At 39.8% G+C, this 22,102-nt stretch overlaps 9 protein-coding genes across 9 annotated transcripts; 8 read left to right on the forward strand and 1 right to left on the reverse strand.

The window, feature by feature from the left end:
- Window positions 1–199: 199 nt before the first annotated feature.
- Window positions 200–1,077, forward strand: V1512DRAFT_267974 (transcription initiation factor IIA, gamma subunit, helical domain-containing protein). Its single transcript, XM_066917378.1, has 5 exons — window positions 200–445; window positions 497–538; window positions 589–634; window positions 685–747; window positions 804–1,077. The coding sequence occupies exons 1-5, from the start codon at window positions 402–404 to the stop codon at window positions 948–950; spliced, it is 342 nt and encodes a 113-aa protein (XP_066769340.1). The 5' UTR covers window positions 200–401; the 3' UTR covers window positions 951–1,077.
- V1512DRAFT_267980 (glycosyltransferase) lies at window positions 1,006–2,782 on the reverse strand. Its single transcript, XM_066917379.1, has 7 exons — window positions 2,582–2,782; window positions 2,460–2,530; window positions 2,373–2,401; window positions 2,182–2,326; window positions 1,862–2,137; window positions 1,610–1,815; window positions 1,006–1,558 (listed from the first exon to the last, which is right to left on the reverse strand). The coding sequence occupies exons 1-7, from the start codon at window positions 2,709–2,711 to the stop codon at window positions 1,057–1,059; spliced, it is 1,359 nt and encodes a 452-aa protein (XP_066769341.1). The 5' UTR covers window positions 2,712–2,782; the 3' UTR covers window positions 1,006–1,056.
- A 1,863-nt stretch (window positions 2,783–4,645) lies between these two features.
- Window positions 4,646–10,568, forward strand: V1512DRAFT_212830 (Ion transport protein-domain-containing protein; the record flags this gene model as incomplete). The annotated part of the gene is made up of 26 exons (XM_066913574.1): window positions 4,646–4,755; window positions 4,807–5,323; window positions 5,370–5,440; window positions 5,486–5,765; window positions 5,821–5,879; window positions 5,925–5,965; window positions 6,048–6,112; window positions 6,157–6,230; window positions 6,276–6,427; window positions 6,470–6,729; window positions 6,777–6,992; window positions 7,036–7,120; window positions 7,163–7,286; window positions 7,316–7,448; window positions 7,497–7,878; window positions 7,937–8,214; window positions 8,260–8,626; window positions 8,672–8,799; window positions 8,848–9,128; window positions 9,162–9,399; window positions 9,447–9,505; window positions 9,551–9,636; window positions 9,685–9,775; window positions 9,828–9,950; window positions 10,000–10,222; window positions 10,272–10,568. 26 exons carry the CDS (start codon window positions 4,646–4,648, stop codon window positions 10,566–10,568), a joined length of 4,740 nt encoding a protein of 1,579 aa, XP_066769342.1.
- Window positions 10,569–10,904: 336 nt separating this feature from the next.
- On the forward strand, window positions 10,905–11,555 carry V1512DRAFT_267986 (uncharacterized protein). Its single transcript, XM_066917380.1, has 2 exons — window positions 10,905–11,398; window positions 11,444–11,555. The coding sequence occupies exons 1-2, from the start codon at window positions 11,290–11,292 to the stop codon at window positions 11,530–11,532; spliced, it is 198 nt and encodes a 65-aa protein (XP_066769343.1). The 5' UTR covers window positions 10,905–11,289; the 3' UTR covers window positions 11,533–11,555.
- Window positions 11,556–11,974: 419 nt separating this feature from the next.
- On the forward strand, window positions 11,975–13,364 carry V1512DRAFT_267987 (IEC3 subunit of the Ino80 complex, chromatin re-modelling-domain-containing protein). Its single transcript, XM_066917381.1, has one exon. The coding sequence runs from the start codon at window positions 12,226–12,228 to the stop codon at window positions 12,877–12,879; it is 654 nt and encodes a 217-aa protein (XP_066769344.1). The 5' UTR covers window positions 11,975–12,225; the 3' UTR covers window positions 12,880–13,364.
- Window positions 13,365–14,105: 741 nt separating this feature from the next.
- Window positions 14,106–15,371, forward strand: V1512DRAFT_249934 (adenosine deaminase/editase; the record flags this gene model as incomplete). The annotated part of the gene is made up of 3 exons (XM_066914640.1): window positions 14,106–14,253; window positions 14,308–14,730; window positions 14,785–15,371. 3 exons carry the CDS (start codon window positions 14,106–14,108, stop codon window positions 15,369–15,371), a joined length of 1,158 nt encoding a protein of 385 aa, XP_066769345.1.
- Window positions 15,372–15,872: 501 nt separating this feature from the next.
- Window positions 15,873–17,645, forward strand: V1512DRAFT_267992 (major facilitator superfamily domain-containing protein). The gene is made up of 2 exons (XM_066917382.1): window positions 15,873–16,100; window positions 16,157–17,645. Exons 1-2 carry the CDS (start codon window positions 15,892–15,894, stop codon window positions 17,454–17,456), a joined length of 1,509 nt encoding a protein of 502 aa, XP_066769346.1. The 5' UTR covers window positions 15,873–15,891; the 3' UTR covers window positions 17,457–17,645.
- A 136-nt stretch (window positions 17,646–17,781) lies between these two features.
- Window positions 17,782–19,749, forward strand: V1512DRAFT_267994 (general substrate transporter). Its single transcript, XM_066917383.1, has 3 exons — window positions 17,782–18,303; window positions 18,358–18,522; window positions 18,575–19,749. Exons 1-3 carry the CDS (start codon window positions 17,889–17,891, stop codon window positions 19,624–19,626), a joined length of 1,632 nt encoding a protein of 543 aa, XP_066769347.1. The 5' UTR covers window positions 17,782–17,888; the 3' UTR covers window positions 19,627–19,749.
- Window positions 19,750–19,837: 88 nt separating this feature from the next.
- Window positions 19,838–22,000, forward strand: V1512DRAFT_267999 (general substrate transporter). The gene is made up of 5 exons (XM_066917384.1): window positions 19,838–20,345; window positions 20,389–20,471; window positions 20,515–21,316; window positions 21,362–21,527; window positions 21,574–22,000. The coding sequence occupies exons 1-5, from the start codon at window positions 20,065–20,067 to the stop codon at window positions 21,880–21,882; spliced, it is 1,641 nt and encodes a 546-aa protein (XP_066769348.1). The 5' UTR covers window positions 19,838–20,064; the 3' UTR covers window positions 21,883–22,000.
- Window positions 22,001–22,102: the final 102 nt, after the last annotated feature.

Consider the following 22,102-nt stretch of genomic DNA (forward strand, 5'->3'; position numbering starts at 1 on the left):
TGCATAGAATTATGTACCAACTGTTAGTAGCTCAATCAATTTCGAGTCATAGCATTGTAGTCGACTTTGATTTGCATCTACATAAATTGCGTTTTTGTTTATTCTGAGCTCTAACCGAGTTGCATTTAAATCCACAACCATGAGTCAGGGCTGCCTTAAGTGTCACGTGCTGACAGTTAAACATATAGTTAACGATGGATTATTTGAAAGCACGAGTGAACAGACCGTAGCAGCCAGTCCAAATTCACTGTATAGCAACTAGTCAAAATTTACTGAAGGCATTTCCTAAAACATTAAGACAGTGAATTATACAATTCTCTGGCTGTGTGTTAGGCTTGGCTTCAAATCAGTTTCTTTTGTTATCGATTTTATTAGATCTAGAGGCTTGATTGCGCATAAATATGAGTGCGCCAGGTGCTTATTATGAATTATATCGCAGGAGCAGGTTGGTACATTTATTCTGTTAAACCTCAATATATTACTTACATGCTTATAGCATAGGCGCTGCTCTTATGGATTCTCTTGATGCACTGATTCAGTGAGTTTTTGTCAATATTCGAGTTTAACGCAGGTATCTAAGACTTACAGAGACTCAAAGATTCAGCCTCAGCTTGCCATGAAAATTTTGTCTACGGTATATTACGTGTTTAACTGTAGGCCCAAAAATGATACTTACTCATTTAGTTTGACAGGTGCTCAGCAGACGCATTGGGAGAGAAGCTTAGATCGACTAGATTGTCCTTCAAGGTATGTCTAAATTTTAGCGTGCAAATTTCGGAGTAATAATGTACAAAAAAATTTAGGGGCATTTAGATGTCTACAGGTTCTGCGACGATGTGTGGACATTCATAATCAAGGATGTACAATTCAAAATGGAAGGAAACGAGTTAGTGTCTGCGGAGAAAATCAAAATTGTTGCAAACAATTTCAAAAAACCAGGCGAGATATAAAATACAAGTTTTTTCATGTTTAAGTCGCATCGCAGTCTTTGAATCTATATACGATGTCATGGTATTTACACAAGCAGAAACACAATCCAGTCATAATTAATGTACACTATTTTTCAATTCTACGTCGCTTTTGATTTCTTGATGTAGGCTTGGTAGCCGATTGAAATGACGGAGCGGGAACAGCTGGTGTCGACTCTGTGACTGGGACCGTAGCCATTTCGGGTGACAGCTTCTCACTAAAATCATTCTTTGTTCCTAGCCAAACACCGCTAAGAATGACCGCATTTGTAACTACTACAACCAGAGAGCTTGCTCCTGTACTCGGATATTTGTTCCAAGCCCACTCTTCGGCCGCCCATAGTGCAAGTTGCAGCATTGGATTCCACCCAGTCATAGATAACAAGAACGGCAAACTCCAGGCAAACCACGAGTAAAATTGGTAGTGCAGTGACCGTGCACATAAAACGCCAATTAAATTACAGGTGTAAAATGTTTTTAGTACATAGTCCGGCGATACACGGGCGATTATTGCATTATGAGCATTAGCAGGGCGTGGAAAGGGAAACACAATGGTTTGAATCACTTCGATAACGCTCATATTAGACAATCTAGGAATTTGTTAGCACTTCAAAATAACCACAGACGGACTCAAATCATACTTTAGCCATCTGGTTAAGATGAACACGACCAAAATCAACGCGTGAACTATAAGTAACGTTTGTGCAAACTCGTGACTCAGAAACACCTTCTCATCAACAAATCGCCAGTTAACAGTCCACTTATAGAGGAAGACTCTGTTAAATTGAAATGCCCGAGCAATGTACATGACAAAAAACTTTGAAGTGAAGGGATAAGCAACAATGATCTATCTCCTATTAGTTTCACTTTAGCGTTTAAAGAAGCTGATCTACTTGGACTTGAAGCATGATCAATAATGCCCGAAATGCTTTTGGTCCCAATGTTTGCAACAATAATATGGCGACAGCCGGTAAGAAAAGCAGGACATTCATTTTGATACTAATGGCAAAACTGAACAGAGCTGAACCCAATAGCCAGAAATGGTCTTGCCACAGGCTTAATGCCACGTATGTTACAAAAATTGCGAAAGTATCATTGAATAATCGTAGCATATAAATGCTATGCAGACGCTTTGACAATACGAGAAGGACAAAACTGTACAAAGGTGCCTAGTTGAATTAGCATATGCAAGTCACTCAAGTAAATATTTTACCTTCGATTTTATATAGCTTCTCATAACAAGTGCCAAAGTAGCCATGTAAAGGCCCAAAAAAACCCGTTGTGCACGGAATATATTCTCGCCGTTGTCGGTGAGCCTATATAGAGCACTAAAGATATAAACATGACCTGCTGGATACCTAGCAGATATAAGACTACTGTATAACTGTGAGAGTTTTTACTTACACCAATGGACCAGTTCCACCACGAATTTTCTAAATCAATTTCTCAATTAGCGATAGAGACACCTAATGCTACTTCGTAATTGCGTACTGCATAATTTCGTTCACCTTTTAAATAGATTGAAACCTGCTCCATATACGCTTTCCAATCAATTTCTGTATCTGTCCGTCTCAGAATGACTTTAAAATGTAACTCAATGTTTAAAGACTAACATGGAATCTTGTGTATTATCATTATGGAGAGAAAAAGATCGAACGTCCAAAGCGAAATGGCCACTTGATACGAATATTTCGTGCCCGTAAGGAAATCACAAGCAACTTTCTGAATTTGACGTATTTTCATTGTATTGACAAAAATGTGTTCTATGCTAATACCTATGCTACGTGTTCCCTGAGTCAAAAGCTATAAGCTCCACCGGAGGTGAGAGGATGCGTAGTCATAATTCTGGAGGTGTCTTGACGGCGCCGCACCAATAAAGTACCCTAACCTTACTGTATATATAAACTAAGAATAAATCTTTGAATTTTTTCTTATGGCACGTGTTTATAGTACTATTGAGAAATGAAATTTACTCTCAACAAGTCATAGCAATGGTGATACTATTTGTGTCTCGATTAATTAATTGCTCTTTTCGCTAACATCGTCTGCTTAAGTTCTACCGACGAAGTTTGATAGTAGGAGGGCAAACAGTTTTTAAGCTATACTGATGAAACTTCTGTGATACGCATTTTTCAGTCTACTTCATTATTGACTATCAAAGGATTCAAACAGTCTGTACGATTATTAATATCTATACGATATAAATTGATTATTTCTGGAGTTGAAAATCGTGTTCCAAGTAAAGTACGTCCAATGCAATTGTAAACAAACCACTATGTGCTTAAATTACATTCCTATATTAAGAAAAGCCAACCTTTTATATTATCTGGACTTCTTATAAAATAAAAGTTTTCTTGCTCTTTCTTCGGTGTTAGCATATGCACTTAGCCAGCTGACTTCCAGTAGTAACTAAACGCCTTGAGTGTAAAACCCCTTTTCTCAACGAAGTAATTGCAACTTCATAAGATTTCTATTCCTGTGTGGCCCCATAGCCTAGCACATGAACTCTTCAATTCCAGTTTTTAGCGGTGAGTAATAAGGTGATATAGGTGCACGAACAAGTGGAAGAGAACATGATGGGGTGTAAGGTTTTTAAGTCACGGGAATAGGAACCTTAACAGTGTCGGTGGGCATGGTGTGTGTTTTTGTTGTTGAGTTCTGCTTTTACGACAATGGTCGTATTATATATAATGTGATATTATGGTGTGTTTATTTATGTTATATTTAAAAAAGAGCTTATTATAGATGAAATCTATTGAGAACATCATTAGCTAGAGAGAAATACAAGACCCTTGGAAATAGTAGTAAGAATACCAAGCCCTTACAGGGGAAGTGCGGCTTTGCGTACATATGAATTACTAAAGTTCACTTAATTTAGTTACCTGTTTATTGATTCTTCAATTGCCGTTTTTTATGTAAGATTCTCAGTTGGTTGGTCGAATTTTATACTCAGAAATATATCTAAGCATAATAACTGTGTTACTTGTTTAGGCAAATTACGCGCAATTGACAGTGTTGAGAAGGCTGTAATGTCCTCCTATTCAAGAGTATCTGAGGATGATATTCCACTACATCATCTTGATGTTTCAGATGCTTTGATTGATCCTCGTACTTCTATGGATCCAGATTTAGATTTAGAAGATTTAGGCCACGGAAATTCTATTACAACCGTTGCAGAAGCATTTCCAAATCGAGGATGGAGCCAATCGGCTAAGACACCTCGTGATGGAAGCCCACCTACACCAGAGCGATTGGAGAAAATTCAAGAAGGGCTTAGTGAAGCTTTAGGTCAGCATGGCGAAGGCTCATGGCTACCAACTCACCGGTCTCACCAACCTTCATCTCTCGAAAGTCGAAGCCAATTTTTAATTGCTGGCGATGACGATGATCAGATAGCTTTATTGTCTGATGCCGGTCCTTCTTCCAACTTGTCGATGCCGTATCCAGATGTTTCTTCGCTATCAGATGATGATATCGAACAAGCTTCGGCCGACATTGAGACGGGCAACGCTTTTCTTCAACAACCTGAAGCGAGTCTAAGTTTTGGTCGCGCTCCTCGCAACTTGCCATTTATGAATGTCATGTTTGGGAACGACGATGCTGTGCTTGATAGGGCTGAGAATCCAGACCGTCCTATAATAGATCTTAAATTATATAATCCCCCTGATTATGGGAGAATGTCGTCTGGTCCTGCTGTTAGGCCGCTGCAGTTGCAAGGAAAGTCACTAGGCCTGTTTTCCGCTGCCAATCCTTTTCGTCAGTTTTGTTACGAATTACTTAAAAATAGGTATGAGGCTACTTTTGCATTCAGGTTATTGGAGACGACTAATTGTAATAGATATCGGCGGCATTTCGAACTTTTTCTACTTGTCTTCTATACCGTGGTTGTTACTAAAACCACTGTCAAAGTCAGGGCCGACGAAAATGCTCATTGGCCTGAGAACGCTGAAAACTTCTTGATTCTAGGCGTTTTCGTCTGCTATACTATCTTAATCCTAATTAACATAGTTACAAATGGATTTTTGCTTAATTCAGATACAGATTTGCAGCAGGTAGTGTATGACTGTGTTCGAGCTGTTTCACGCCGTTTCGAACGAGAAGAACGGTCAAAGCCAGCAATTACTACAACTGCAAATCAGAGTCAGGTTATCAATACAACAGGGGATTTATTCCGAACACTCGCGTACTTGCGTTCCTCTTGGAATCGAGTGAATTTTGTTGGCACTGTCTCTTATTGGGTCTACTTATTCTTGTCGCTTAATAACCCAAAAAGTCATGATTCTACTATCAGCATTTTTCGCGCTCTTAGTTCAATCATACTCTTTCGATGGCTGTCTGTGTCAAACTATACTCTAGTATGATCAACATAATTGTTCAATTTTAGACCCTGACCAGTATTAGATAATCCCTCTAAGCATCAAAGCTGCATGGCCAACATTAGTAAATATGGGAGCTTTCACACTTGCTTTTTCGTAAGTATAGAGCTCTTAATTTTTATATCATGCTGACAACAAAAGGATGCTGTTTGCAGCGCTTGGTTTACAGTCCTTTAACGGTTCTTTCAATCGACATTGCCTGTGGACTAATCCGAATAATGCCAATGAGCAATTCCATAACGTGTTTCAATCGTGCGGTAGCTATTTGAACGCGACTACAAAGCAAATTGAACCTTGGAAAGACGTTGGCGGCGGATCAGGTGGTCGTGCTCCTAAAGGGTACACTTGCCCGATTAATTCAATTTGCGTGCAACATGACACTGAAAGCCTGTATGGCAATACTGTCAACTTCGATCGATTTGTAAGTGTGTCCGTATTAACTGTCTTTGATCGCTGTCTGATTCTTGCCTTGCTAGTTGAATTCCTTGGAGCTGGTGTTTGTTGTGCTTGGGATGAATGGCTTTTCTGACTTAATGTAGGTCAGAAATTTTTCTCCGTAAACTAATCTTACATAATATAGGGCGCGTACGATCGATTCGGATCATTTCATATCTGTCATCTGTACGATAAAATTATTTAAACTAATTAACCATTAAGCTAAGCGTGGTAGTTTTTATATTGGGGTATGAGCGGTCGTATTTAGCGACAAAAACAAATACTAATCTAGGCATTAGCATCATAATTCTGGCCTGGTGGATGTTTAATCTTGTACGTCACCAACTTTCCAGTGGGAAAATGGACTAATTAGATAGTTTATTGCAATCATATCCACGTCTTTTGCTGCAACGAGGGAGCTAGCAGAAGGGTCACCAAAGGAAAAAAAGTTGTACGTGAGGTTAACATATTCACGGTAAAAATCTAATTGTGCTAGAACTTCTGATGCCGAGCAAATGAATTCTAAAACCCGGCTGCGCAAATTGTGTCTAAAGTTAGAACGGGTTTGCATAATCATCATATTTGCGGACTTTACGATTGAGTGCTTAAGGGCCAGAAATATGTCTAGAACTTTGGTAACAGCTATTGGTATGTCAGCAAATGTCTTCCCCCTTTAATGCTAACTTTTAGATATTGCGCAAGATGTAACAACTATAGTACTTTTGGTCGAAGTGATTTTCCGTTTCATTTCGTACTTTCCTTCTTGGAGAAAGTTTTTCGATTTCAAGTCGAGTATGACAAATTACGTGGATGTTCTGTTGGCGGTCGTCACTTCTATCATTTTATTACCACATATTAGGAGATCTAAAGCTTATCCATGGCTGTCTGGTTTCCAAGTTGCAAGGCTCTATCGAGTTGTTGTTGCTTTGGAGTTTACGCGCACAAATTGGGTATGTATGAGTGTAATTGCTCGGACCGGTGTCTCACGCTCTTGAAGCTCAGGGTAGCCAGGAAATATAAGCTTCTTAGAAGTTTGATTGTCTCTTTAGTGATCATTTTAGTTCTGTGCACAATTATGGCGTCACAACTAATGCAAGACAAAATTGAATCTGAATATCAGGGTCAAAGCGTGATTATCAGATTTGATGGGTTTTTCAATTCCTTTGCAGGTGTTTATCAAATTATGACAACTGAAGGATGGGCTCCAGTTCTGGTGAAAAACCTAAAAATTGTTTTATGTATGACTAATATTGCAGTATACTGTTACCGGTTCACTTTCTGGTACATCTTTAGCTTGGACAAGCGCGATTTTCATTTGCGGGTGGTTTTTTTTTGCAAATAGTATGACGATCGAGATTTTGCAAACTCTCACTGATAATATAGGCGTTGTTGTCAATCTCTTCATTGCCGCAATTCAAGAAAACTTCGAAACTGATAACGAAGAAAAAAAAAGCAGTCAAATTTGGCATTTTGTAAGGATGTATGAACCGACTGGACTGAACGCTAGGTATTAACTGCTATTTTATGCTGCTTGAGCAAAACACTAAATTATTCTAGCTCAGGCGATCACTATTTCGGAGTCTCTAGTGAAAACGCGCCCATTGCTAGGTTGAGATTACCGTCACGAAAAAGCACAGCGCTTTTATCCTCCAACGAATTCATGAGTCCAGTAATTCGCCTCTTTTGAAGTCCGCTGGCTGTACTGACAGATTGGCAGATTGACACTACGTCTTCAGAGGGCAAAAATGTGTCGCTTTTTTCGTTCAATTTTAAGAGATCTAGATTGAATTTATTAAAGACATTTTCAATTTCAAACCCATTCTATCGAAGCGCCGACTGCGTGCAAGGCGACAATGAATCTGTGCTGGAATACTACAACAGAGTAGTTGAAGCGAAGAAAGCCTTACACAAAGATAGAAAGAAATATTTACATGAGCATAAATTATTTGATCGATCGTTATTTCTCTTTGCGCCTACTAGCAAAATAAGACAATTCTGTCAGAAACTTGTCGGACCATCACACGGAGTTCGGTATTCGGAAGTTGATACAGATCGCACCATGTCCATCGTCTTTTCGTCTTTTATTATGTGCTGTGTTGGTATGCTCTTCATTGACTGGCAAATTGACAAAATTTCATTATTAACGTTGATGTGAAGCTGTACTGGTTGCCGTTGCCTGCATAAACACCCCTTTCTGGCAAAGGGAGCATCTTGCCGAAGAATGTGTTCAAGGAATTAATTGCACTCTGAGCAGCTGGGTGGATTACTTCACCGTTGCGCTTACAATAGTATTTACTGTTGAGGCATTTATCAAAATCATTGCCAATGGATTTGTATACTCTCCTAATGCCTATATAAGATCAACTTGGAATTTCATTGATTTTTTTGTTCTAATAACATTGTGGATTGAAGTCATTCTCATGCTCTCAAATAGCGTACGTATGTCCTAAATAGATTTTGCTGAGACTATAATGTTATAGAGCGTCTCGCGAATTTGGCGTGCTTTTAAAGCATTCAGAGCTTTGCGGTTGTTGCACGTCAGCCACAGTGCTAAAACGACCTTTCACAGCATTATCATTGTTGGCATTGGAAAAATTTTTGGCGCTGCTGTTGTTTCTCTTACACTATTGTTGCCGTTTTCACTCTGGGGATTGATCCTATTTAGATCTAAGTTCGATCAATGCACTGATTATGATGTAGACTTATTAAGCGACTGCAATGGGGAATATGCAAGTTCGGTATATGATTGGAACTATTTGTTTCCTCGTGCAGACATTTCTCCGGGATACAGCTTTGATAGCTTTTTACATTCATTTTCGATCTTATTTCAAATAATTTCGCTTGAAGGTGATGCATGTTTGAAATAAAGAAAAATCAAACTGAGATTTGCAGGTTGGAATGACGTGCTGCAGAGTGCCCAAAGTGTCACAGGAGTGGGCAAAAATCCACGTGAAAATCACTCCATCATGAATGGTGTGTTCATCTACTTTTTCAATTTTATTTCGATAATTTTCATTTCAGTATGCCTAAATTTTGATTAGAGAAATGGAATACACTAATACATGCAGACTCTGTTTATTGCAGTTATCAAGCGAAATTACGAGTTGCGGACCGGAACAGGAATTCTTACATTGCGACAGAGGTCTTTCATGGAAATGCAAAGCATTTTGTTAAAGGTCAGGCCAGCTCGCACAGGCAGAAGACCCAATGGTAGAATTCGCAAATATCTGTATCAGAAAGCTGTTTTGCAATCAAGCCCCTGGCATAATGGTGTGGCCATATTGATTACAATTCAATTCGTGTTTATGTGTCTAGACAATACAGCACTAATCACTAAGATTGCTGGTAAGTAGGTCAGTCCAAGCCAATGTACACACTAAAGAGTAGATTATGCCTGTTTAGTAACATCATCTCTCATACTTCTATACAGAATTGCTCGTCTCATAGGGCTACAGTGGGAATCTTATTTCAGAGGCTTTTCGTGGCTAAATTACAAGAGAAACTTATGGGATATATTTTGGTTTTTAGTGATTGGAACGACGTTTATACTCAGCATTGCTGTGCTTTTGCATCAAGACAATTCTGCTCTTCGCACAATGAAAAACTTGCTGCTTGTTATGGTGAGTAGTGCGGTTTGATTGCTTCGTATTCACTTATTTGATGATAGACGTCACTGCTTCTTATAACAAAAAGCGATAGGCTTACACGCTTATTTGTTGCCGCATCGTGAGTTAACGATTATACATTATGTAACGACTCTGATGAGTACAGAGCATGCTTTCTTCCGATCGTTAGTTTGCTCTTTACTTGGTTCATTTTATTTTTGGTTTATGCCATTGCATTGAACCAGGTGTTCGGTAAATTCAATGAAATCTGATTGCTTTGTTCCCATTAACCTTTAAAAGGACTAACCAAAATTGGGCCGAATGGATCAACAAGCTACAATTTCCGCACAATACCAAAGGCAATGTTGTTGTTGTTTCGCATGAGTTGTGGGTAGGCTAAAGATGTCGAGAAACCTATAAGAAGTCACTCAAAACTCTTTTAGCGAAGGATGGAATGATGTCATGTACGATCACTTTGTTCAGGCGCCATACTGTATTGAGAACAATGGTTTCCTACTTTCCGACTGTGGGAGTAAAACTTATGCATATATTCTTTTCGTTTCCTGGTACGCAAACTTATGTTTTGTTCACAGAAAGGAAACTGATAGGGTATAGGAACATCATTAGCATGTACATTTTTGCTAACATGTTCATTTCCTTTATTTCTGAAAGCTTCAGCTATGTTTACCAACAAATCCCAAGTGACGACAGTAATGGACCGCAATGCAGCCAGATGGTAGCACGCGGTACAATTCGTTCATACAAGGAAGTGTGGGACAAGGTCGACATTACTGGAATAGGTTACATTCAGTCAGATAATCTGGCAAGACTTCTAAGGGTGCGAAACTGTTAGCTGCATGTTGTTGAGCATTCTAAAAATTTGATAGTTACTACCATATCCGATGGATGTGCAGATTTACAGAAGCCCTCACGACTGTTTAAGTTTAGCCATGAGCGCAAGCGGATCTAGTAGACGTCGATACGACGTGGACATTGATTTTATAATGAATAAAATTGCTGACATTGATGTTGTGAAAATTCAAGAGGCTCGGAATCAGTATACAGCATTGTATAGGGAGATCACTTATGGAGGAGATCGTGAAATGGGTATTTCGTTTTCAGGTCCGTTGACTACCATACCATTTTACAAAATTTATCGTGCAGAAGCAGATTGTTTGACGTGAGCATGCCATCTGAAGAGGGAGCGTTATTGATTAAGTTTAGTTTACAGCAGTATATCGAAAGACACCATAAGAAATTGGAAAACGTACATAATCCTATAGTTCAAAACTTTTTGTTAATGTGGTAAGCAATTTTGAAGTGACTAATATGTGATTTGTTAATGTCCCTAGTGTTGAGCGCAAAAGGTTTTTGAAGAAGGAGCCCGAGATATTTCTACATTAAATTACCGATCACTGTGCTATGGGAAAAACAGATATTACAGTTGAAATGAAGGACTAACTGTCAATAAGTCTGTCTGAATAACTGTGTGCGAGCTCTATACGACTTATCGAGGCATGCCCACGCTCTGACAAATTTATGGCTTCTCAACAAGAATAAAAATAAATAGCTTATACATAACATTATTTGTAACGTGGGGGAAGGGCGCGGCGCGGAACAAAATTTTTAATAAACATCGTCATCATCTCTATCATACCATAACACCATCAAACCGTGTTCAAACTAGCCAAAAAGAAGGTAGCATTGCGCTCGCAATGTCTGCATTCCATTCTGATCAATTTAAAAGTATATCTGCAGCTGTAAAGGCCTTAAAGGTCTCAAAACCTACCCTCATCCATAAAATTCAAGAAAGACCTTCTAGGGAGGACTACGTGCCAAATATTAAGAAACTTAGCAAGATTGAGGAGGATGTGCTTATTGAAGACATATTGCAATTAGATTTTAATGCTTTTACCTTCTCTCTCCCTGTTAAGAGATATGGCATACAGCATCTGTAAAGCAAGAGGTGGAGTCAAAGTTGGAATCAAATGGGCAAATAGCTTTCTCGAAAGGCGTCATTTTTAGATTATATGGCTTGGGAGAACATACGAGAGCCAAGGAAGGCTCTGTGATGATCCAAAGTTTATCCAAGACTGGTTTACATTCGTTGATAATACAATCAAGAAATTGGCAGGCAAAGACGCTTAATAATGCTCAAAAAGTAGAAAAACAGGCTACATTGATAAAAAAAAAGGCTTGAGAGGCACCAAAGCAGCTCGCCAACCTCTATCCATGAAACGCATAGCCAGCTTGCAAAGGGAGCACAACTTATGGCTGCGTCAACAGCTCTTATGCAGTCACAGATCACTGCACCTCAGGAAAAAAATATTTACAGGAACGTAGGAAGTGGAAGAATAAGAGACTCCACGTAGATCACGCTTTATCAGTTACTGAAGGTCAAGCAAGCTATTATCCAACAAGGCCTAATCAAGCTCAGATGAGGGAGGAGGCGCCGATAAGAGAAGACCAAAGTCATGTAGCAAAAGTGGTAAACCAGTCCATACAAAACAAATTCGTACAATAGATAGGTTAGAAGTTACTATATAAGCTATATTAATTTCAAGTCATTTGATCAAGTAGTTGTTGATATCAAGAATTATGTGACTGACTTAAAAATTTTGCTCCGCGCCCTTATATCCCCCACATCAGTGTCTGAGAGTAAGTAATATTAACTTGAAATTGCGATACCATAACCCTCTTTGATAGCATATTAAACATATATTGGGCGTAATATCAAGAAGTAAACAAACCACCGGGAAGTACACAATTTCGCAAGAGCCGCACTTGAATAGGTTGAAGCTTTTTATCGAATAGAGTGATCTGATTGTTTGTGGCAGTAAGATGGACGACAACGAAACTCAGTCGGGATCAGGACCTGCCGATGTGTCGCCCGTAATTAGTCATCGGAAATTGCTTTCTCATGTCACCATGGAGGATTCACCTAGTGCTGACAGCGTAAACGATAAGCTGATACAGTCCGATGCACTGCCTAAGGTTGCTTCTCATTTCGATATCAGAAATCCTGAAGATGTTCTCAAGCCAACAAGTCCTCCCTTGGGAGCATTTACGGCACGAGAACCATACAAATCATTTAGAAAAAAGTACCGCAAGCTTCGGCTACGGTTTGACGCTGTTTTGGGGGAAAACGAGGAATTGGAGAATTTAGACGCGGCATCTAAAAAAACGATGAAACGACTTAATCTTGAAAATGCGCGCTTGCTTGATATGCTTGTTGATTTGTCCGAATCGCCTCATATCAACAAACAATTTCAAATGTCTGGTTTAGGAGTTGATGGGGGAGCAGATGAAACAGAACGGCAGCAAAAAATGTCTTTGTTGCTAGCAGGCAATAGTGCAGAGCTTGGAAATGTTGATAGTCCAAATGGCGCTCGCAATCTGTTTTCAGGTGAGAAAATACTTCGACGGCCGCAGACTCCACCCTATTTGAGAGATGAAATGCTTTTACTACAAGATGACTATGACACCGATTTTTAACAATGGAAAGCGTGAGACTGTGTACAAGTTACCAGTCGTCAATGGTTTGGAGTTATAGGAGTTAAGGGGAGAGGTGTTGACACCTTATATTTCGTATTTTATGTTTGATCTATATCAAGTAGCATGGTTTTTCGTACTCAAAACTGAAAACAGTTGACTGAACGTTCTTGACAAAAAGAACTGTTTAAGACTGGAACTTCTGCTGTCACATGCGCTATACCAATCGGGCATTTGCAAAACGCTCTCTAAATTTGACGATGCATTAGAACGCATCCCAACATCGTTCATCACCAATCTCATTCACTATTGTCGGATATTCAGATCCATACAACTCAGGCTTGCGCACTTCAATACCATAAACCTCTCAATTAGCACTGAAAGTCTGTGCAGTGTCGATAAATAATAAACCAACACTGGAATTAGTGGCATTATCGAGATTCATAATCCAAAATTTCAGCCGGCTATAATACTGTTGGCGTTTATAGTAGGATCTCCAATAAATGGATAGAAGTCCCTAAACTTGTCAACAACTAGCAAGAAAATTATACTAAAAAATGTACCAGCATCAGTACTGCCATGATTAAAACAGAAATCATGAGCTTGTTCGCAACCTTAATTCTATGCCGTAATGATTCGCTGAAAACCTCATGCTGCATATGAGCAGCAGAAATAGACTGTTTGCAAATATTGCCGATTTCATTTTTTTAGTTGTCTTTGCAGCTCTGATAACAAAGCGCGCCTGTTCTAAATCATTCTCTGGATTAAAGGTATTGCTACCAATGACTGCCAATTCAAACGCGTCACCGAATTGTTCTCGAATTGATCGCATCTGTGGAAAGATCAATGTACTCCGACAAAGTTGTACCAGACGAACTCAATTCATTCAAACTGCTCTTTTTGTTGCAATTGTATTTTGTTCTGCCGAAATGCCCAATATAATCACCAGACCAGAAAAGAAAAAGATTTAATTAGAGCTTTGCTGGGATCATGGTATGTCTTTTCTTTTGCAACTATGAATATTAACAACAACATTTAAACCCTGATCGAATATGTAAAAGAATAATTCGTGGCCCCATTTCAATTGTTGGTAACTGTCGAGAAAATAGGAAGACGACAGGATATCAATGAGAAAACTCAGGGGTATATCAATTTGTGGGTAGCGGTGTTTCTCCGCTATAATATGGCAAAGGTAAAGAAAAATTGATGACATCCGGATTATGTCGGCAATGGCTTCATCCCATTCAACGTTGGCAGACGAAATGGCACAAACTGTTTTTAAAATATACGAAAAATGCCCAAAGAAATGTAAGCCATCAACAAGATCTGATGGTACTAAAGAGTGGACAAATTTAGCTGCAGTTGCATTGTATTCTGGTAAGTTATTCTGGACGCTTTTGACCAGCTTGAGCTGCATCTAATATCAAGTAGAACGCTGTGGTATATCATGTGTATCAGTTGCCACAGGTGTCAAAGTTTTACCAGAAAGTAGACTGAAAAATATGCCTCAAGGAAAGCTGTTGCATGACTGTCATGCCGAAATTCTTGCATTACGTGGTTTCAATAGATTTCTCATCAATGAATGCATAAAAATGCATGACTGTCCTGAATACGTTTCCTCTATAATAATGCGAAATGATTCTCAACGACAACAGCAACAGAGACCATTTAGGCTAGCAGCAACGTGGAAAATTTATCTTATCGTTTCTGAAATTCCCTGTGGTGATGCAAGCATGGAGCAACTAGGAGCTGGCACGGTCGAAGCATGGGATACGAGTTCGATCAAGCGCGATGGGAAGCCTTTGCGAGGTCGAGGATATTTCTCTGAAATTGGAGTAATCAGAACAAAACCAAGTATGAGATCCAATCATAATAACGTCGTTCACTAATCGCTAATTGTAATTAAAGGCCGACCGGATGCACCGATTTCAATGAGTAAGTCGTGTTCTGATAAATTGGCACTTAAACAGTTTACTTCGGCTCTGCAAACGCCAACTACACTTTTAATAGAGCCTGTTTATTTGGACGGTGTTGTTTTGCCAATGCATAAGTTTACCTATGCAACCATGAGTCGTGCGTTTGGGAAAAACGGCCGGTTATCAACCTATAGAGAAGAACTTTTAGGTAGTACTGGTACGTATACGTTCCAACCATTTTGCTATATGACATATAGCCTTCAATTTAGAGACGCCAAAGAGTCTTTAGATTCTGATCCAAGAGCGAAGAAAAGTAAACCCAGTAATGTATCACTACTGTGGGTCAAAGGCCAGGATCCAGAGTCTATTGTCAATGGACTAAAAATTGGTGGACGGATTTCAAGTAGTGCTTCCCGCATCAATATGACCCGTGACGCGGTTCGTATAGTTGTTGACGGGTCAAATCAGAAATACTCTGATTTAAAAGCGAGTGTTATAGACAGGCAGCTTATAAAGAAATTAGGTCAGAATGCTTTAGGAGCATGGCAAAGCAATGTATGTGACGATTTTAAGTTGTAACAAGCGATCGCTACCCGTCATTAACCGTCACAGCAAATCAAAGTATTCACAGTCACAAACTGCGCGGTAGCTGTCAGGTAAGTTAAATAAAAACTCATCTGTTAAAGTGCAATTTGACTACACCGACATGAAAACTACTTCTCAGATCGAATCCTATTTCTGCTCTAGCAAAGCTTGATTACTTCATAAAAAATTACAGTGTGCATCCATCGTACGAGTAATATTCGCTACCTATAGTAGATTACACGGCAGGCGATACCCTAATCTCAGCTACGAAGCCCTGAATTTTGCACAGACCGATTTCGGCATAATCCGTGACTGCTTTTCGGGCCGACATCGCTGCAAAACTTGTGATTTTGGTGGGTCAGTGTGAGTCTGGCCGTAATCGGCTTGACTCCCCCCCGCATGAACCGGTGACCGAAGTTAAAATCATCAAAATCATTATTCATCTAGCGAAGAATTTAATAGCGTTGGCTTTTCTCACTTTCCTTCATCTACACGCAATTTTTATTTTAGACTTATGGAGATAATGCTTTCATCAACAGATGCTGAGAAGGACTCGTATCCTCAGTCAAATGGCACGTCGGAGGCTGTATCTCCATACAAAACAGTAGATTTGGTGGAGCTTGCAAAAGAGCTCGATATAAATCCCAAAAAACTTTTGTGGAAAATCGATATTCGTTTGGTTCCTATGCTTTGCATTTTGTATCTTATGGCTTTTTTGGATCGGTGAGAACTGTTGGATAACTGTTAATATCCAATCAGAGTAGCTAATAGCGCAATAGTGTAAACATTTCAAATGCTGCGTTGTTTAATCTACGAGGAGATTTGAAAATTGAGGATGGGAATAAATACAATACGGCATTGACTATTTTTTTTGTGCCCTATATTCTTGCAGAAGTACCGGCTAATATTTTCATGAAAAAGCTTCGCCCACACGTTTGGCTTTCTCTTTGCATGTTCCTCTTCGGTTTGGTTACTTGTTTGCAAGGACTTGTACAAAACTACCAAGGCTTATTGGCCACACGGTTTTTTCTGGGACTGTGCGAAGCTGGAATGTTTCCGGGCTGTTTTTATCTTATTGCCATGTGGTATGTTCGCTCGGAAGCTCAAACTAGATACTCTTTTTTCTTTTCTTCTACTACGCTTGCAGGTGCTTTCGGCGGACTGTTAGCCTCTGCTATTGGCAAACTTGATGGTCATAGAGGCTATAGTGGATGGAGGTGGATTTTCATAATTGAGGGTGCTGTAACATGTGTATTGGCATGCTGCCTTTTCTTTCTCATTGTTGATTTTCCGGAAGACGCAACCTTTCTGTCTCATAATGAACAAGTTTACGTTCGTGCTAAATTGGCGAACGATGTTGGGAATTCACAGAACGAGTATAAAACAACTTTCCGCGACGTTCTTAATGTGTTCAAAGACTATAAAGTATACTGTGCAGGTTTCATGTACTTTGGTCTTATAATTCCGTCGTATGGTTACGCTTACTTTGCTCCGACTATTATCCGGCAGTTTGGCTATGACAATATTCAGACACAGTTGCGTTCGGTACCACCATGGGTTGCAGCGTGCGGTGGTTCCATGATTGCTGCATTGGCGTCCGACTACCTACAGCATCGATTTGCCTTTGCAGTGACTTTATGTACAATTGCTATTGCAGGATTTGGAATTCTTCTTGGAGAGCATCATAACATTCATGTTCAATACGCTGGGCTTTTTCTTTGCGTGTTGGGCCTCTATTCAGCAATGCCTATTGTTATTTGCTGGACAACTACTAATTTTGGTGGTCATACCAGACGAGGCGTGGGTACTGCTTTTCAAGTTGGTTTTGGAAATATTGGCGGTATTATTGCCACATTTTCGTTCCTTTCAAAAGACGCTCCTCGATACACCAAAGGCTATTCGCTTGGTGTAGCTTTTGCTGCATTTTCTATTCTTGCTTGCACTGTGTACGCAGTAGGTATCAGTATCGAGAATCGGAATCGCAATAAAGGCCTTAAATTGGAGAAATGGGATAGTATGACGGAAGAGGAAAAGGCCAAGGCTGGAGATAAAAGTCCTTACTATCGTTATCAGATGTAAAGCGCATTTGGTTTGCATATTATTGATTTTACTGGAGTTAAAAAGCGATTTTGGTTGTGCCGATGGGACTGTATAACATTGGTTTGCATTAATAATAACATGTCACGATTGAATAGAAAGTTATTGAGGCTATGGACTATACGATAGCTTATATTATACGTGTAGATAAAATGCAAAACCGAACCGAAGAGTATTTATTTATTTTTTTATTTATTGATTGACTAAACGTGTTCCTCCCTAGCCCTATGCGCAGTTCGAGTGCAATACGGCAACGATAGCACGAAACCCTTAATTAAGTAAACCAACACATGCGTTGATAGCGCCAGTAAAGCTAAAATATTTGAAAGCCGACTGACTTGGGGATTGGTATGTATGTGAAGTTTGTCTAAGAGTTACTATACAAGTTGAGGCAAAGCAGTACAAATTATAATTATGGATTCACTAGCTGGTTTGAAAGGCGGGACAGTTATTGTTACATCTGATCAAGTCGACGATTGCAAACCCAAAGAAACTGGTGTTGAATTAAGTGGCTTTCGAGGACTTCTAGCGGCACCTAAAATTCTATGTTTTTCATTGTTTGCAAGTCTTGGGGGTTTTCTTTTTGGGTACGATCAAGGTGTCATTTCCGGCGTTCTGGTAATGACAAACTTTGAACAAAGGTTTCCAAGAGTTGGAGGAAACGGAGATTTGCAAGGATGGGTGGTTTCGATAATGCAGCTGGGAGCTTGCCTTGGATCAATTGTTAACAGCCCAATAGCCGACAGATTTTCTCGCCGATATAGTATTGTCATTGCGTGTGCGGTATTTCTTGTAGGATCCATATTGCAGGCGGCTGCAATCAATACTGGTCTGTATGAATTATAGTAACGTCACAGAACATTTTCCTGACAGAAGATTTAAGCCATGCTATTTACTGGACGCTTTATCAGTGGACTTGGGCTTGGTCAAATTAGTATGGGTGTTCCTCTATGGATTGGTGAAATATCCCCTTCAAATCTTCGTGGATCAGCAGTAACGCTTCAGCAGTTTGCAATCGCTATGGGAATCATGGTTTCTTTTTGGCTTGGTATGTAATGCGTAATGTTTGCATTTCAACACTGATTTCTTTTTCCTTTCAGATTTTGGCACTCAGCATATTGGCGGCACTGGTGAGCATCAGAGCGAAGCTGCTTGGAGACTACCTTTTGCAATTCGAGCGGCTCCATGTGTCATTCTTCTTTTGGGATGCATATTCATGCTCCCTTATTCTCCTCGTTGGCTAATCAAGGTGAAACGTGAAAACGAAGCATTAGCTGTATTGTCCCACTTAAGAAGTCTTCCAATAGCTCACCCCTCTGTGCAAGCAGAATTTCTGCAAATCAAGGCTGGTGCTTTGTTTGATGAACTAACTATCAGAGAGAAGTTTCCAGATGCAAAGACTCATGTTCAGCGAATATATTTACAATACAAAGATTTGGTAACTGAGAAGCATCTCTACAGGCGATTATTTGCAGCTTGTATGCTTCAGTTTCTACAACAATTTACTGGAGTCAATGCGATAATCTATTACGCGCCTCAAATGTTCAAAGCCATTGGTCTGAAAGGCAATTCCGTTGTGTTATTGGCTACAGGCGTTATTGGCGTAGTTAATGTTATTGCCACTATCCCGGCAATACATATTGTGGATCGATTTGGTAGACGATTTATTCTGATGGCTGGCGCACTAGCCATGTCTTGTTCCCATTTTATCATCGGGACGCTGTACGCTCTGTACGAAAACTCTTACTCTGAACATTCTGTTGCTGGTTGGGTTTCTGCTTCTTTTATCTGGTTTTTCATTTTCAATTTCGCTTATTCGATTGGCTGTATGGCATGGATATACCCTTCTGAAATTTTTCCTTTAGGTGTCCGAGCTCAGGCGATGGGTATAGCGATTTCTACAAATTGGCTATCCAATTTTGTCATTGGTTTGATCACTCCGCTGTTACTGATTCATATTCGTTACGGAACATTCTATTTTTTCTTTGGATTTACATCTGCGCTGTTTCTCTGGGTTTTCTTTTTTCTGCCTGAAACTAAAGGTGTTGCTATAGAAGCTATGGATGATTTATGGGGAGGAAATGAAGGGAAGGAGAGTGCAGACAGAATGGCACGCATAGAATTTGAGCTGCGACATGAAGCCGACGTGTAGATGTGCTATGTTGATAGCATATATTATTATGGACAGAGACAAATCGACTCTGTATGCTTAACTGAAGGAATTCACACAACAGTAATAAAATTTTGCGACGGTTCGTAAAAAAATAAAGTAAACCATCTTATGTCATAGAAAGTAAAAGATTGTCTTCCAACTCGCACTTGCAAGCAATCATGTGTACGAAAAGTGCTCATCCACTGTTGCTAGTTGAGCCGCATCTCCATTATCGCCCCGCGTATATTTGCGTCAAGTCCTTCTCATTTCAACAGAAATTGAGGCCTTTTGCTAAGCATTTTGCATGTTACGTCGTTGCGTGGGCAATGATTTGGATACGAAGTGACACTTTTACATACATTTGAGATCGTTACTACAATTTTGTCGTACGCGGACGCTCGTTTGCACTCCAAATTTACCTCCTATCACAGGCCGACAATGTTTCATCTGTTTTTCAAAAGCGGCTCTTTAGGACCGTCTATTTTAATTGCGGCATATGCCGCTGTCGGGGGACTGATGTATGGTCATTCTACTGGTTTGATTGCAGGTCTTCTTGCAATGGACCCGTTCAAGCACCATTATGGCGCAGTTAGTGAGGAAGATGGAGCATATTACCTCCCGTCGGGGACAAAGGCGCTATTTGTCTCCGTGCTTTCAATTGGCCAATTTTGTGGAGCGTTTTCTACTGGATATCTGGCAGATCTACGTGGACGTCGTCTGTAAGTTAAGAATAATTAAATGGGACGATAACTAAATGTCAAGCGCGCTTATATTTGGATCTTTGCTATTTATGTTTGCAGTTGCAATGCAGGTTGCGACTCCGAGCACGGTAGTGCTTGCTATTGGTAAGCGTTTAATAACTTGGGGCACATTGTCTAATGCTTGTAGGCCGATTCATTGCTGGATTTGCCGTAGGGGCAATATGCTCTATCGGGCCCATGTATCAAGCAGAAATAGCGCCAAGAAATCTACGCGGAACTATTACAGCTGGTTTTCATTCGGCTAAGACAATAGGAATATTACTTGTTGCAATTATTAACAATGCTACAAAAGACATTGATGGTAGTGCGGCGTATCTAATTCCAACGTATTTACAATTAATGTGGCCAATCTGTTTGATTGCCGGATTTGCTTTTTTGCCGGAGTCACCGCGATACTATATGAAATGCAACAAACGAGAGAAGGCACGCCAGGCACTTTCGGTTATTAGACACCGCGAGGTTGATGATCCATTGATTTCGACAGAATTGGATGAAATTGAGTTTAGCTTGGAACTAGAGCAGTCTTTTGGCGATGCTACATTTAAAGACTGCTTCAAAAAAGAGAATCGGCAGCTTTTTAGGCTCATCGTGGGCCTGGTTATGGGCGCATTTAGTCAGTTGGTCGGTGTAAACTTTATCAAATTCTTTGGTACAGACTTCTTTCAACAAGCCGGACTTTCCAATTCTTTTATCATTTCAATTGCGATTGATTTAGTCAGTGTTGTAATGACAATACCGGCTCTATATTTTGTTGAGAGATTTGGCAGACGACGCTTTCTGATTGCAGGGAGCTTTTTGTGCGGAGTTATCCAGTTCACAATTTCAATTGCAGCGTTGACCACCAGTCCAAATACCGCCCAAAAGATTTTGATTAGTTTTTGCATTTTATATATAGCAGTTGAGTCTATTTCTGTAGGGCCGACCATTCTGTAAGCCTCTTCTTGTTTTAAGGATCAGAATTAATGTGTTTCTAGGGTAGTCATTGGTGAGACATTTTCTCTTCGGACTCGTGCAAAATCTATTGCCCTTTCAATTGGTTTTGATTTTTTTTGGAGTTTTGCTATTGCGATCGGTACTCCTTATCTCGTTGATCCCGGTCCGGGAAGCGCTGATTTAGGCAGCAACGTTTTTTTTATTTGGGTTGGTACCTATAAATCTTGCGACAAATTTGACTGACTTTATTCAGGGATCGTCCTGCTTAGCCGCGTCGTTATACATGTATTTCTGCCTTTATGAAACAAAAGCTTTGACTTTAGAGCAAATTGACGAGCTTTATCTCACTGTTCCATATGCATGGCAGCCTATGTCATTTGTACCAAGAGACGAGAATTTAGAATCGGATACAATACTAGAGTTGAATGGCAAAAGGCATAGTAATACAGATATGAATGCCACAGAGATTGGCAATGCAGCGTTTGAGACGCAGGAGGAGTTTTCGATAGAAGAGATTACGGAAGATATTATACAGGAGCATCAGGTTTGGTCAAATATATGATACAGAATAAGATTTGTAATGAGTTGGTTTGGATATGAATATGTATTGAAGTATATTAATAGCCAATAGCTGCTACCAATATAACCTTCATTCCAAGGCTTCTAGGGATAGATTTACCATAGTTAAGCTGTGCGGCGTAATGCGGGTTAGGGCGAGTTTCCCAAAACCTCGATCCCAAAACTTTTGAAGCCAAAATATTTTGCAGATATTCTACACTGCC

The sequence above is a fragment of the Lipomyces arxii genome, assembly GCF_038497795.1.
Source record: "Lipomyces arxii strain Phaff 12-163 unplaced genomic scaffold V1512scaffold_29, whole genome shotgun sequence".
NCBI classification, from domain to species: Eukaryota; Fungi; Ascomycota; class Lipomycetes; order Lipomycetales; family Lipomycetaceae; genus Lipomyces; species Lipomyces arxii.

Coding starts and splice junctions, on each gene's coding strand:
- V1512DRAFT_267974 (XM_066917378.1), top strand. CDS start 402: ATGAGTGCGCCAGGTGCTTATTATGAATTATATCGCAGGAGCAG. Junction 446..496: donor GAATTATATCGCAGGAGCAG/GTTGGTACATTT, acceptor ACATGCTTATAG/CATAGGCGCTGCTCTTATGG. Junction 748..803: donor CGACTAGATTGTCCTTCAAG/GTATGTCTAAAT, acceptor AAAAAAATTTAG/GGGCATTTAGATGTCTACAG.
- V1512DRAFT_267980 (XM_066917379.1), bottom strand. CDS start 2,711: ATGAAAATACGTCAAATTCAGAAAGTTGCTTGTGATTTCCTTACGGGC. Junction 2,402..2,459: donor AAGGTGAACGAAATTATGCA/GTACGCAATTAC, acceptor AAATTGATTTAG/AAAATTCGTGGTGGAACTGG. Junction 2,138..2,181: donor GAAGCTATATAAAATCGAAG/GTAAAATATTTA, acceptor TAATTCAACTAG/GCACCTTTGTACAGTTTTGT.
- V1512DRAFT_267986 (XM_066917380.1), top strand. CDS start 11,290: ATGCTTTTACCTTCTCTCTCCCTGTTAAGAGATATGGCATACAGCATC. Junction 11,399..11,443: donor AAATAGCTTTCTCGAAAGGC/GTCATTTTTAGA, acceptor ACGAGAGCCAAG/GAAGGCTCTGTGATGATCCA.
- V1512DRAFT_267987 (XM_066917381.1), top strand. CDS start 12,226: ATGGACGACAACGAAACTCAGTCGGGATCAGGACCTGCCGATGTGTCG.
- V1512DRAFT_267992 (XM_066917382.1), top strand. CDS start 15,892: ATGGAGATAATGCTTTCATCAACAGATGCTGAGAAGGACTCGTATCCT. Junction 16,101..16,156: donor CTTATGGCTTTTTTGGATCG/GTGAGAACTGTT, acceptor ATAGCGCAATAG/TGTAAACATTTCAAATGCTG.
- V1512DRAFT_267994 (XM_066917383.1), top strand. CDS start 17,889: ATGGATTCACTAGCTGGTTTGAAAGGCGGGACAGTTATTGTTACATCT. Junction 18,304..18,357: donor GGCGGCTGCAATCAATACTG/GTCTGTATGAAT, acceptor AGAAGATTTAAG/CCATGCTATTTACTGGACGC. Junction 18,523..18,574: donor CATGGTTTCTTTTTGGCTTG/GTATGTAATGCG, acceptor TTTTCCTTTCAG/ATTTTGGCACTCAGCATATT.
- V1512DRAFT_267999 (XM_066917384.1), top strand. CDS start 20,065: ATGTTTCATCTGTTTTTCAAAAGCGGCTCTTTAGGACCGTCTATTTTA. Junction 20,346..20,388: donor GATCTACGTGGACGTCGTCT/GTAAGTTAAGAA, acceptor CTAAATGTCAAG/CGCGCTTATATTTGGATCTT. Junction 21,317..21,361: donor TCTGTAGGGCCGACCATTCT/GTAAGCCTCTTC, acceptor ATGTGTTTCTAG/GGTAGTCATTGGTGAGACAT.